This window comes from Protopterus annectens, chromosome 11.part0 (genome assembly GCF_019279795.1).
Source record: "Protopterus annectens isolate FY-2018-M chromosome 11.part0, PAN1.0, whole genome shotgun sequence".
In the NCBI taxonomy this organism is placed as follows: domain Eukaryota; kingdom Metazoa; phylum Chordata; order Ceratodontiformes; family Protopteridae; genus Protopterus; species Protopterus annectens.
In genome coordinates this window covers 516734082-516748159 of record NC_056745.1, presented here as the reverse complement: position 1 = coordinate 516748159, position 14078 = coordinate 516734082, and the positions used below count along the sequence as shown (strand labels likewise).

Genomic DNA, 14078 nt, shown 5'->3' with positions numbered 1-14078 from the left:
AGTACAGAGTATCAAATTCCTGTCACACTATATGAAAGTCCTGAGGAGTAGTGGAAAGTAGTATGGGAAATTAGCAGTTTGGATTCCGATCAAGATGCAACACAACTAACCTAACGCTTGCAGTGAGGCAGATGGTTGAAAATAAGCTAGAGATATGGAAACAGTCCAATTGGGCATTTCTAGACTTAGAGAAAACAAGACATGGTCACACCAAAACTGATTTGGGCAGTCTTGTGATGGTTCAAAATCCGAGAAGCATTGTTAGAATTGGTGCAGTTTAGGTACAAAGACCCAATGAGTCAAGCATGAACAGTGGTTGGACTCACAGATGGGTTTCCAGTAGGAGTGAGTGTGCATGAAGGTTCAGCTCCGAGCCCACTGCTGTTCATACTGGTGATGGATTACATTACCAAACAGGTCAGAGGGGACAGGTCAACAAACTTGCTGTATGCAGATGATGTGGCATTACAGGCAGACTCTGAGCAAAAACTTCAGCAAAAGATAGAGGAATGAAATGCAAATCTGAGATAGACGATAAAGTAGTGGAACAGGTTAACAGCTTCAAGTATCTGAGAAAGGTGGTTGAGAAGGGAAGTCTAAATTAGGAGCTCAAAGCTAGAATCACAAGGACTGCAGCCAGTTGGCATAAAATGCCAGGTGTAGTGCATAACAGAGGCATGCCAAAGAAGATGAAAACTAAGGTGTACAAAACAGTGGTGTGACCAATACTACTGTATGATACAGAAGCCTGGGCAGTAAGGGCAGAGCAGTTGAGAAAGCTAGAGGTCATTGAGATGAAATGCCTGACATGAGTGGCAGGATGCTCACTGTGGTACAGAAGAAGAAATAACATCAGCAGAAGCCAGTCGCTCCAATTGCAGATAAGGTCAAAGAGAAAAGATTATGGTGGTTGGGCACCTGTGTAGAAATGCATAAAACAACCTGGTGAAGAAGATTTGGGACAGACAGGAAGAAGGCAAGAAGAAACAATATCCAGCAAAGAGGTGAAGGTATTGGGTGAGAGAAGACCTAAGACAGTCAGGCATGACCCCATGTAGAAAATGGGAAAAAGGGAGGTTGATGATGATGATGATTGTTACAATTGTGTATCCTTGGTCAGTTACAAGTATGTGATGGTTTTCTGGAGGATGTAATCTCAGTAAATCTAGATGCCAGACATTTAGCTATGTCAAGAATCTAAGTGGCAACTCATAGATATGCTCTGAGCTAGTGCAAAATGGCAGAAAATATACTCAACCTACTGATATTCCAACATCCTGGCAGATTCAGTGCAAACTTCACCCCCCTCTCACCCCCAAAAGGGCCCACAACAATACCAGAAAAGTGTAGTGTCCCAGAAATCACTAATGGACAGGTGAAAACAGCCCTTTCAAAAGCCAAAAGCACAGCGTCAATGGGGCCAGATGGTGTCCCAGGCTGAGTCTTGCATGAACTACAGAACGAACTAACCCCCCACCTAAACCCACTGTTCAACCTCAGCCTCTCCACAGGCTACCTTGCCCATAGAATGGCACACAGCAATGGTTATTCTGCTCCACAAAAGAGGGGCCACAACTGAGCCTGTTAACTATCGCCTCATAAGCCTGACTAGCCTGGTCTGCAAGGCTATGGAGTGTATCATCATGGAACTCATTAACAAAGACATTGGGAGCCTCCAAACACTTGACCTGACCCAGTTCGGCTTTGTTAAGGGCAGATCATGCCTACTAAACCTGGTTGAATTCTTCGAGACAGTCACCAAGGCCATAGATGAGGGGAAGGTGGTTCACACAGCCTACCTTGACCTCGCCAAGGCTTTTGACACCATTCCCCACTCGGAAATTATAGAAAAACTCACCAGCCTGAACATAAACCCCTACATCACGAGATGGGTTCCCAACTGGCTTACAGACAGAACTCACACGGTAAGAATAGCGGGCTCCAGGTCCAAATCTAAACCAGTCACAAGTGGTGTCCCACAAGGCTCAGTCCTGGGACCCCTACTGTTCGGCATATACTTTTCAGAAGTACAGGCAAACACAGTAGGACTATAGCTAACCAAGTTTGCCGATGACTGCAAATTGGGAGCCATAATTGACTCTCCGGCTGACATGGACATTCTCCAAAAGGGCCTTACTGAGATGGACACCTGGTGTCAAAGTCATGGTCTCAAGCTAAATGCCAAAAAATGCATAGTCATCCCATTTGGGAAAAACAAAACACCCATGAATTACCACATAGGTGGCAGCCCCTTAATATAGAAGAGGTAATAAGAGATCTGGGGACCCAGGTAGATAGTAATCTCTCCTTTGACAATCATATTGCCAAAGTAGTTAGGAAATCCTTCTATGTAGCCCATCTAATTATTAAAGGGTTCGCATGTAGAAATAAAGAGGTTGTAGTGCCCCTCTACTTGTCACTCATCAGACCCATCATAGAGTACAATGCCCAATTTGGGATGTACCTCACAAGACACTTCCCAACAGCTGGAAAGACCACAAAAGTACCTCACCAAGAGGATTACTGGCCTCAAACATATGTTCTATTCAGCCCGACTGGGAAAAACTCTGGCTGTACTCTGTGGCATATCGCTTACTCAGAAGTGATCTCTGCCTGACTTACAAAGCCATGTCCAACTCAGAATTGATGGACATGTTCCACCTAAAGAAATCAAAGTCACTACGAGCCACTCGTTCTAGTGAGCTAAACCTCGCCACAACAATAAATAAAACATGCTGGAGGGATAGATTCCTGTCACAGAGACTCCCAATGCTTTGGAACAAAATTCCTAACTACATTAGGCAGAGCCCCTCACTAACACTCTTCAAGAGAAACCTTGATGAGTGGATGGGTAACCGAAAATACACCCCTGGGATCACTTCATTGGCTCTTCTTGACAGAGGCTCAGTTAATTAATCAATGGGGCGGTGAAAGCTGACACTCTGGCTAGGCTTATAAATGCCCTCGGGCAGATAGCCTAGTACCTACCTATGAACCTATAAAGAGTGTGGATAAAGTTATCTTACTGTCAGGCACAAATACAGCACATTATATGGCCAAGTAGGATAGTAGTCAGTGTTAAGCTTTGTAAGGGCCATGCATGAACAAGGTTAATTCCACAGTTTTCCATACCAACAGATCAATGCCTAAAAACCACAGCAAGCAGGAAAAAGAAATATTCACACGTAAGCAAAAATACTATGATGCAAAGAATAAGGTGGTACTTCAGGCCCTCCATCTTGATGGCTTAAGACTTTTTGATGTGCCTGTAGATGAACAGTCCTACCATAACTGTGCATGGATTGAGACTGTCACCAATGTGAAAGTGGTTGGGAGGCAGAACCACAAATAAGAAATGGTGTGCCACAGGATCACTGATATGATCTGTGGTACCACCCATAGAGCGGAAACTGTGTCATGGAATGTAGGACAACAGGTGGTAGGGGCCGTCAAGTGTCCACCTCTCACAAAGATGGAGGAGTTCCTGGCCTCTCAAACTGAGTACGACATCCACACAATCCCACAGTGTAGAGCCGAATATTGGGGCAGAGATGGATGTCCCCAGAAAGTATGCACTGCAGGTGCTCCAAGAATGTAGTCCTACTTCAGTCTATCAATACTTGCAAGTCTTCTGTATCCTCTAGTCAATCTAAAACAATTAAATCCGTCTGACTTATGGTATTCAGATGCATCAGGGATTCAACAGCCACATACATCTGCACATGATATGATCACATTATATTAGCTTTTATCATGTTTATATATGTAAAGCTCTCAGTTGTATATATAGTTGTGATGCTGGATCATACTTATATTGGTTATTTTGTGATTTGCTGTATTCACAGGTGATTCTTTAACTAGTTCCAGCACTGTGGAACTGGCCCCCCCTGATGTTGGAGGATCTGTGGCCTCTGATGATGATGGTGGTGTGATGGTGGGAATTAGTTGGCACAGTCAGGGAGTACAGTGTGACCACTTCTTACCCAACACAGACTATGTCTGCAGACACCCAGCCTACCCAGACATCAGAGAAAGGACAGGTTAATGGGATCAGGGCAAGTTAATGGGATCAGTATTGATCAGGGAAGTGTGCTGGCCCCCAGAAGAAAAATGTCTGTATATGCCCTAGCACTCATGAGCCCAGATGTCGACACAGAGGAGTTGGTAACACTGCTCCGTGAGACATGGTTACGGAAATCCCGCTGAGATTAGTGTCAGCAACCCAACATGTGTGCAGTGCCATCATGAAGGCACAGATTAGTTCCACCACAGATGTGAAAGAAATAATGAGGATGATTTAGGTTGCACACACTGATCTATATGTGTGATTCTTTGGACAGAGACTGAATCACACACTTGAATGTGCAGTGTCTTCTCTGGCTCTCCTGCCAAGTGTGAGGGGGTTATCCACAGAGCTTGTCATCTGCAACATCCACAGATGTTAGCCATGGAAGCTGTGCATGAACCCGATCCTGCTCCCACAGTGTTAGCACTTCCACAGCAACATCCATTGTGGAGGTGCCTACTCCTAGGAGAGGCTATCCCAATGGTCATGACCATCGCAATACTAACACATCTCAAAGCAGATATTACTCCGTGGTCAGGCAACACACCAGCATCTCCCCAAGGCTGTGGTATATCCAGTCCTACTCCTGGCAGAGCCAACTATCATGGGTAGGGGCATGCATGGGATGCTGAACCCTCTACAAGGCATGCCCTGGGACCTGTCCAGTAGACCAAGCAGCAGCGCTGCAACTACTGCCAAGTCTATGTCCCTGAAGTCTACAATCAAACCACCAAAGCCTCAGCACATTACACACCTCCACTGACCTCAACCCTTTTCAACATTAACCCCCCATACTGGGACTGAAATTTCACTTCAAGTTAATTTTACTTTCACACTCCTCAGCACTCACACTCACAATCACACTCTCCTGTGAAAGACATGCATTCCTGTATTCATTTCTCCACTTGTGAAAACAATAACATATGTGCCCTGCCCTGTGTACATTGCTACTTGGTTTACCTATGTCTAATGTACAATGTGGCCAGCTTATGAATGGGCAAGCACAGCCTGGTGTTGATTTTACATGCATTGTTACTGTGGTACAACCTTGCTTAACTCTTGTATACTGTGTTCTGAAACTATATGCAATCTGCTACCTCTTTGCTAGTACCACATCATTCTGTGCCCACCTCCCTCTGGCATAATCTTCACCTGCTGCAGACTCCTCCTCTCATTCCGCATCTGATTCAGCCTCCATTGACTGTTGTGATGAGAAATGCTGGCCTTGCAACTGCCCACCTTGTTCTATAATATTGTGCAGCACTGTGCACTTGGGACAGTATATTTTGCACATGTGGCAAAGTCATACTGCAGGGCACCACTGGATGAATACAAACAGCGAAAGCATGCCTTCAGCATCTCATACACACACTTGTACATATGGTCTATTTGATTCTGTGGATTTCATATGAGGGTCATAAGCTAGGGTTCTAAGGTATATCTAACATCACCACCAAGGTTCCCCTGTATGAAGTTACAACTCATTGCTACAGGTCACAGGTGTACCATATGTAGGAGCCATGATAACCATCTGGGTAGCCTTCACATACATTGTGAATGATACCCTCTGCATTACAGACCCCCTGGCAGTTGATGGAGTGATACCCTTTGCAGTTCACATATCTCTCTCCAATTCACCAAGTGGGGTTTTTATTTCAAAGTGGGTAGTCTATGGTTCCCAGTACCTCATGGAAATGGGCTACATCACAGAAATCCTGCATGGTGTTGGCAGTCTCCTCTGAGGTATGTGAGAACCACATATGCTCCCCTCACATACTGAAGTATGGCATTGAGAAACTGAGTATTCTCAAGGTAGGAGCCTGAGATACTCTCACTGTGTCCCCAATAGTTGCCGAGAGGTCCCTGTAGTTAATATATTAAAAGCTACACATACCTTAGTATCCACCGAGATAGGTACTTCATTACTCCAATGGGACTGCAGATGAGACCAACACATTTTATTTTTTGGATGGTGTACCTATAAACATGATATTGGTCCACAATGCTGGTGTCATGGAGGCCATGAAATATTGTGAGGTCAGATAACCCTGTACCTCCTGCGATGATGTTGTACACTGCTGGCCATAGCAGATGCAATAACAGCCTCTTGCAAATACACATTTACAATAGCTGTGGTAACCCCTAACTTTACTAAAAGACATAATGGCTGAGGGCAAATCTGCAGCATGTTTGAATCAATGATGATACACAGTGCTTCATTATACAGTTATTAGCATACAACACTATTGACCATGCTGTTTGAGCTAGCCGTGTCAAAGAACTTGGTTTTCTGAATCACAAACATTTTGCATATGTCCACTCTCACACAAATTCACCTAATGAGGTGCAGCAAAGTTTTCTGAATCTGGCTCTATACCCCCCATCCATAGAGGACAGTAGAAACACATCTGTTTTTTTTTTTTTTTAATATTTAAATGATGTGTTTATTTAAAGGGTTTAAATGCTTAGGCTCTAAACACTATTCAAACAAAATAATATGAAATCTAGAAATTAAAATAGTGGTAAATCCAAAGAAACAAACAGTGCAAGATATCTAAAAATATAAAATCGTACATTTAAACAACTTAAAATTGAAGACTTGTAAAACCAGATGAGGTATTTGTCTTAGGTTAAGATGGGCCCTTCCAAAAGACAGTATTTTAGGGACAGTGGTTCAGTCAGCATACCTAAGCACTTAGCTATAATCAGTATTAGGATAAGTCAATCAATCTATTAATCAATTAAGTGGTCAGTTAAAGGGGACAGAGTCAGTTTTCTGTGTTTTGTGGTCAGAATATCCATGGTCTACGTTTATATAATTGTGTTTTCTTTTTCTTACTGTGTAATACAACTTAAGAGGTTATTGAACACTTTTGTGACTCAATTTAAAAAAAAAGAGAAGCTGCACTACAAATACCAGAATGCCTTATAGGTGACATCAACTCCAGACATTTGGTCTCGTAGTATAGCACACAAGGACAGTAATGCGAGCTGTTAATGAATTTTATCCTATAATCCTGTGGTTTGAGCCGCTCATTCTTCACTAGCATACTGTAAAAGCCACTTAAGTGGATGGGGGTTCCTGGGCCTCATTTGAAAATATGAATCTGTACCTTATGGTTCTGACCTGGTTAAAAAATAAATAAACTTGAATTCAGAGTAATGAGAAATAGGAATAAATGGTGCTTGTAATTTTTCTTTGTGGAGCTTTTCTCCCCGGGATTCTGCTGAAAAAGGGCCTTTTCGGCTCAGACACCCCCGGTTAACAAATGTAAAATAAATAAAATTTTTACTTACTTTTTGTTTTTTTTTTTACTCTCTATTTTTTGTTCTGTAGTGCTGCTGTTTTATTGCACAAAGGGCTATATCTAGTTCCTGAAGAAACACTAACAAAAAAATCGACTCAAAGACTAACTCAGACATGCATTATATGCTACAGAATCTCCCAGTATACTTCACTGGTTTAGTATCTAATGACCTGTAAGAAATGTCCATCTGGATTCAAGAAAAAACACCATGAAACAGCATACACAATACAGACAACATTTAAAGGAAATGAATATGTGTTTGCACACATAAAACTTATTGGATGCTAACCTACCCTTATAAGGGTACTCAAAGCTGACTTTCTAAGCCTAAAATATTATTTATGATATTATTGCACCACAGTATTCCCACAGGATTCATAAACTCATTTTGTGTATTTCTAAGCTGTATTTGACAACACTCACCCTCCATGATTTTCCACATGAATTGTTGTTCTTACTGGTTGAATAACTCCACCTTCTTTGCCACTGGAGAAACTGGCCAGTGCCCTTTCCAGCACAGGCACTAAGGCAGCATATGACAGATGTTTTTTTACATGCTCTGCTCCAATGTAAAGTGGCTGGTGCATCATAGTTCAAAACTGCAGATCGGTGAATGCAAAAAATGAGACCACCGAGCTTTTATCTGTTAAAACAGGAGGAGAAAAATTCAGCTAAAATGTGCAATGAAAAACAAGGCGAGTTAAACAGTTTATCAAGTTTCTAAAATTTCACTAGCTATTAATGGCAAGGCAAAATGACAAACACATCTGCAGATAAATATCTGAAGACACCTCCCAAGGGTACTACAGTACAGTTTTGTACCTACCATAAATGTAGATGTTCGAAGATCCACATTGCTGCAGTCCTTACACTTGGGTAGTCCGCTGTCCTCGGTCGGCCCGAATATCAAAGTATAAGGCTGACGTCGGTCAAGGCGCATTTGACTGACATCAGGACGTCAGGGTACAAATGCGCATGACCGACGTCATATCCTCAGTCTTTTCTTGCCCCAGATGTCAGAAGACCCTAAAAATAAAGGTCAAAACCAAAAGACAGCAAAACAAACAACCAAGCACCCTTGCCCTAATTATATGTACAAAATATACACTATATACACAATATTTACAACTCAACCCACACAACCACCTCTAACTACAGAGGGAAGGAGGGAGGGTAAATTGGACTGCAGCAATGTGGATCTTGAACATCTACATTTATGGTAGGTACAAAACTGTACTATGTTCTTCATCTCACATTGCTGCAGTCCTTACACTTGGGTAGAATCCCAAAGCAGAGGTATGGGAGGATGGCCAGACTATAAGGAAGCAGGAGCTGCCAAAATGCCCTGCAAAACAGCAGTGGCAAAACCAGCCCTGGATTTAGAGTAAAGTGGCAGGTGATAATGCCTAGAGAAAGTATGCACTGAACTCCAAGTAGCTGCCTCCAAAATATCCTTGGTTGCCACCCCTCAAAAAGCTGTCGGTGGCAGTAGCTCTAGTGGAATGAGGCCTAATCCCAGCTGGAATCTCCTTGCCATGATGGGAATAACAGAAAGCAATGCAAAACCCAATCCACTTAGAAATAGTTTGTTTTGACACAGGCTTGCCCTGAGAACTCAAAGCAAAAGAAACAAATAACTGCTGAGACTGCCTGAACCCTTTAGTTCTGTCCAAATAATATCGCAACTGCCTGTGTACATCTAAAGTGTGCAAAATCTTTTCCCCTTTATTTTGGGGATTTGCATAAAAAGTAGGCAAATGAATAGTTTGGTTTAAAGCCACACTAGAAACCACTTTAGGCATAAAGGAAGGATTAGTACGTAAAGATACCCTATCCTTATGGAAAATCAAGAAAGGCTCAACCGCCATAAGGGCCTGCAATTCAGAAACCCTTCTTGCAGAGGTAATGGCCAACAAAAAAGCAGTCTTCCATGATAAATATTTCAACTCAGAAGTAGCTGCAGGCTCAAAGGTTGTAGAGTGAGTTTCTCCAACACAAAATTGAGATCCCAAGCAGGAGTAGGAGCTCTTCGTGGGGGTCTTATATTCTTTGCCCCTCTAAGAAATTGCTTGAATAAAGGATGAGAAAACAATGGTGGGTCACAATCATAGTGAGCTGAAATTGCTGCAGCATGAACCTTAATAGAAGAGAAAGACAAACCTTTGTCCAGTAACTCAGTAAGATATTGAAGAGCCACACTCAAATTAGGCTCAGAAACATCAAAATCTTTGCTGCACTCCAAAATAAAAATCTCTTCCATTTATCTGCGTACACTTTCCTTGTACTAGGCCTTCTAGCTTCCAAAATAACATTCAAAACTTGCTGAGGAAGTGGAGGCCCACTATGGTTCAAAACAGAATATGCCAGGCTGTTAGGTGCAGAGAGTGAAGCTTGACATTGAGCAAATGGCTGTCCTCCTGTGACAACAGGTGTGGAATCGAAGGCAAAGGCCATGGAGGCTTCCGTACCAGACTTCTCAGTAATGGGTACCAGTGCTGTTGAGGCCAATCTGGAACTATTAAAATCATCCTTGGCTTGTCCTGTCTGACCTTTAGAAGTACCTTTGGGAGGAGAGGCAGAGGTGGAAAGGCATACACATGAAGATTGCTCCAAATGAAAGAAAGAGCATCCACTCTCCAAGCTGTGGGATGAAACCTTTTTGTGCAAAACTTTGGCAGCTGATGGTTTAGTGGAGAAGCGAACAGATCTATGTCTGGAGTTCCCCATGACACTGTCAATTTCTGAAATACATGAGGATCCAATTTCCACTCGTGGGGATCCATAATTCATCTGCTCAACACATCTGCTAAGGAGTTCTGTGCTCCTGGCAGAAACCTTGCCTGAAGATTGAGCTGTAAACTGAGAGCAGTCTCCCACAAAATCATTGCTTGCCTGCATAGAGGATAAGAATGCATTCCCCCTTGCTTGTTGATGTACCACATGACAGTGGTGTTGTCTGTTAGAATCAACACCTGCCCTGGAAGAAGTAAATCCTTGAAAGCTATTAATGCAAACTGGACTGCTAACATCTCCTTCAGGTTGATATGTAGATGTTGTAGTCTGGCAGGCCACTTGTCTTGTATCCACTTTCCATTTAGATGAGCTCCCCAAGCTTTGTCTGAGGCATCTGTCGTTAAAATCTGACTCGCCTCTGGCCGGGTCACAGAGAGTCCCTTGTTTAGGTGACATTCCTGAGCCCACCACAAAAATTCCTTTTGAATGCAAGGTATTATTTGAATGACAGTGTCCAGATCCTGGCAGTGCTGTGTCCATACATTTTTGAGATACCATTGCAGCTTCCTCATATGCAGTTTGGCATTGGGAAGCACCAGAATACAAGATGCCATGAACCCTAAGGCTTGAAGGACTGCCCTTGCAGTCAGCCTGGACTGATGAGATAGTTGATGGAAGTAAAGGGAAAGACTCTTTTGTTTGTCCGGGGTTAAAAAGGCCATCAGGGATGCTGTATTCAGTCTCACACCCAGAAAGCACATGTCCTGAGGGGGTACTAGACTGGACTTTATTTCGTTCACAGAATACCCCAGGCATCTTAGCACTGCTATCACATATTCCAAATGATGAAGAAGCTCTTCCCTTCCTTGAGCCAGAATCAGGCAGTCGTCCAAATAAGGATAGATCTGTATTCCTTTTAGCCTGAAGAAAGCTATCACTGGAGCCAGAACAGCCGTGAACACTCTGGGCAGTAGATAAGCCAAAGGGCAATGCAGAGAACTGATAGTGAGAAGTCCCAGCTCGAAAACGCAGATACTTCCTGCAACTTAGTCTTATAGGTACATGAAGGTAAGCCTCCTTGAGATCCAAAGTTACCATCCAATGATCTTTGCCCAGCAGAGGTAAAAGCTGCTGCAACATCAACATTTTGAACTTGGGAATGTCCAGATAAGTGTTGAGGATAGATAAATCCAAAATTGGTCTCCACGTGTTCCCCTTCTTTGGTACTAGGAACAGGCGAGAATAAAATCCTAGGCCCACTTCTGGCATAGGGACCGGCTGTATGGCCCCTATTTGGAGTAACAGAGAAACTTGCTTGTGAGCCTCTATTCTTTGTTGAGGAGGAACGTCTGGCATGCCTTTGAAAGGAGGCAAGGTATGGAAATAAAACCTGTAACCGTGGTGTATGATATTCAAAACCCATCTGTCTTGGGTAATTAAACTCCAATTTTCTTTGAAAAGAGCCAACCTTCCTCCCAAAGGTGCTGCCAGACGAGAAGGCTCTGGCAGCTGAAAAGGTAGGTCATTGGGTCTGTTTACGAAAGGACTGACCCCTGCCCTCACCCGAAGACTGTGCAGGAGAACTCCCTGTTCTAGGCCTGAAAGAGCCCTGAGCTCTGCCCCTACCACGTCTAGATCTACCCCTAGACTGGGAATCATAAGAAGGATACGTCCACCCCTTAGTAGGCCAATTTCTACTAAACTTTGGAGGCTGGACCTGCAAAAAATCTTTAACAGTCTGCATAGACTTAGCCTTGTCTTCCATTTTCTTTAAAACTGCCTCAACAGGAGAACCAAACAACACGTCAGATTGTAAAGGAGCATCTAAAATCCTAGTTTTAACATGGACAGATAAATTTTGATCCCTCAGCCAGGCGTGCCTGCGAAGAACTGACCCAGTGGCAGCCACCCTAGACGAGGCCTGTACAGCATCAAAACCACATTGCAAAGAATGCTTACCCACCTGTTCAGAAACATGCACTAAATCTTGCAACTCTTTACAATCAATACCTTCTGCCAGAGCATCAACCTTAGACTTCAATTGTGAAAGGAGATAGTTTTGGTATTTCAACATGTGAAACTGGCAATTCAAAGCCCTCATAGCAAGAGTGGAAGAAGTATAGACTTTCTTTCCCCATCTATCCAAGGCCCTAGCCTCCTTGTCTGCAGGAACCGGATTCTTAACAACAGAAGCCTTCACACCTTTAGGCCCCTGGCTAACAGTTTCTGGGTCTGCCCTAGGACTCTTAAAAAGATACTTATGAGCTTCAGTCACCCTGTAATACCTATCCGGTTTAACAGGAGCAGGAGGCAAAGAATCAGGATTAAGAGAAGCCTCTGTAAAAACATCTTCCACTACATCCAAAACAGGAGGTATAGCCAAAGGCCTATGCTGGGGTAAAAACAAAAATTCCCTAAGCCTTTTCCTGGAATCAGAGAAGTCCTGACCTTCCCACTTAAAATGCTCCCTCATGGAATGAAGAGTTTCTGAAAAGAAAAATCCTCAGGAGGAGAAGCAGAAGGAGTAGAATCATCCACATCAGAATCAGAATAAGGAGAGTACTCCTGCAAGTCTTCAGCCGAAGACTCTGAAACATCTGAAGCCTGCTCAAAACTCCCTAGCTCAGGCTCCACCCTAGGTCTCTTATCAGGAGGGGGCATAGAACCCCTAATCAAAGTAATCAAATCTTCTGCCATTTTAAGCATATGCTTCTTGGGCACAGTTCCTGAAGAACTAGGGGTAACACCAACTGAAGCTAAACCTGGCCTGCCCCTGGGAGAAGCCTTGGAAACAGAAGGAGAGGGCCTAACCACCCTAGGCAGGGAGGGGAGTATAGTAACCTGAGAAGCCCCATCAGCCTGGCCTGCCTCCTGAGAGGCCACATCCTGCAATAACAAAGACTCTCCCTGGGATCCCAAAGAAACCTCCGGCTCCACCGACACCTCTAAAGAACCGGCGTCCGGTACTGACGGTTCCTCTAGCCTAGGTTTAACTGCTTTGTCCTTGCGCTTCTTCGAAGAAGCGGGCGTCGGAGCATCCGACGGCATTTTATAATTGCACCGCTTCCCGAAGACTAACCTGGCACAATCTAATCTTCTCTTAATAGTGCGCTTATTGAACCTAGCACAAGAGCGACACCCAACAACGTCGTGCTCAGGCCCTAAACAAGGAATACACAAAGTATGGTAGTCTCTATGCGGTATCCGTTTCCCACAAGAAATACAATTATTCACTTTTTCTGACATCCGGTAAACCACTGAGGCAAGAAAAAACTAAAATATTCCCCAATGGGGTACTTAGCCAACTTTGACTCGGTCTGAAACTCCGAAATCGAACAATTTCATAACGCCAACCGGCACTTGCAACGCTGCTTCTGCATCGGACCATGCGGCAAAAAAGACTGAGGATATGACGTCGGTCATGCGCATTTGTACCCTGACGTCCTGATGTCAGTCAAATGCGCCTTGACCGACGTCAGCCTTATACTTTGATATTCGGGCCGACCGAGGACAGCGGACTACCCAAGTGTAAGGACTGCAGCAATGTGAGATGAAGAACATCCTTTGTTACTCTGGTAATCATTTATTTTTGGTTCACTTAGTGTCTAAGGGCAGAGATTTTAAGTTACCATTTTCAGGCACAGTTTGGACTGAGACACGTGAAAGAAAACAAAAGCTGGATAAACGCCTGGTATACACCTCAAGTGAAAAAAATGAAAAGACCAATGGTTAGACCACAGCTGAAGATAAAAATGGAATAATCCACGTCAGGAAATAAATCACTTGCAGCTTCACAGTAGTGCCCTTTATAAAACCAAAAGTTGTAACTGAGATGTAGTAGTCAAGGTAGGAAACGGTTCACTTCAGTTTCACACCACTTTATTAAACAAGAGTAAGCACTTTCGCGATCTAAGTCAGCTGATCGCTTCTTCAGACTCATAAAAACAGTTAAAACATTGGTATTTAAAATA

The 14078-nt window shown here is 43.5% G+C and overlaps 1 protein-coding gene across 1 annotated transcript in view; it reads right to left on the bottom strand.

Moving 5' to 3' along the window:
- Positions 1–14078, bottom strand: part of CRYM (crystallin mu) — a 234683-nt gene that overhangs the window by 144016 nt on the left and 76589 nt on the right. The window contains exon 2 of the mRNA XM_044087222.1: positions 7798–8017. Within this exon, the coding sequence (XP_043943157.1) occupies positions 7798–7964 (167 nt within the window). The 5' untranslated portion in view covers positions 7965–8017. The remainder of the gene's footprint in view (positions 1–7797; positions 8018–14078) is intronic.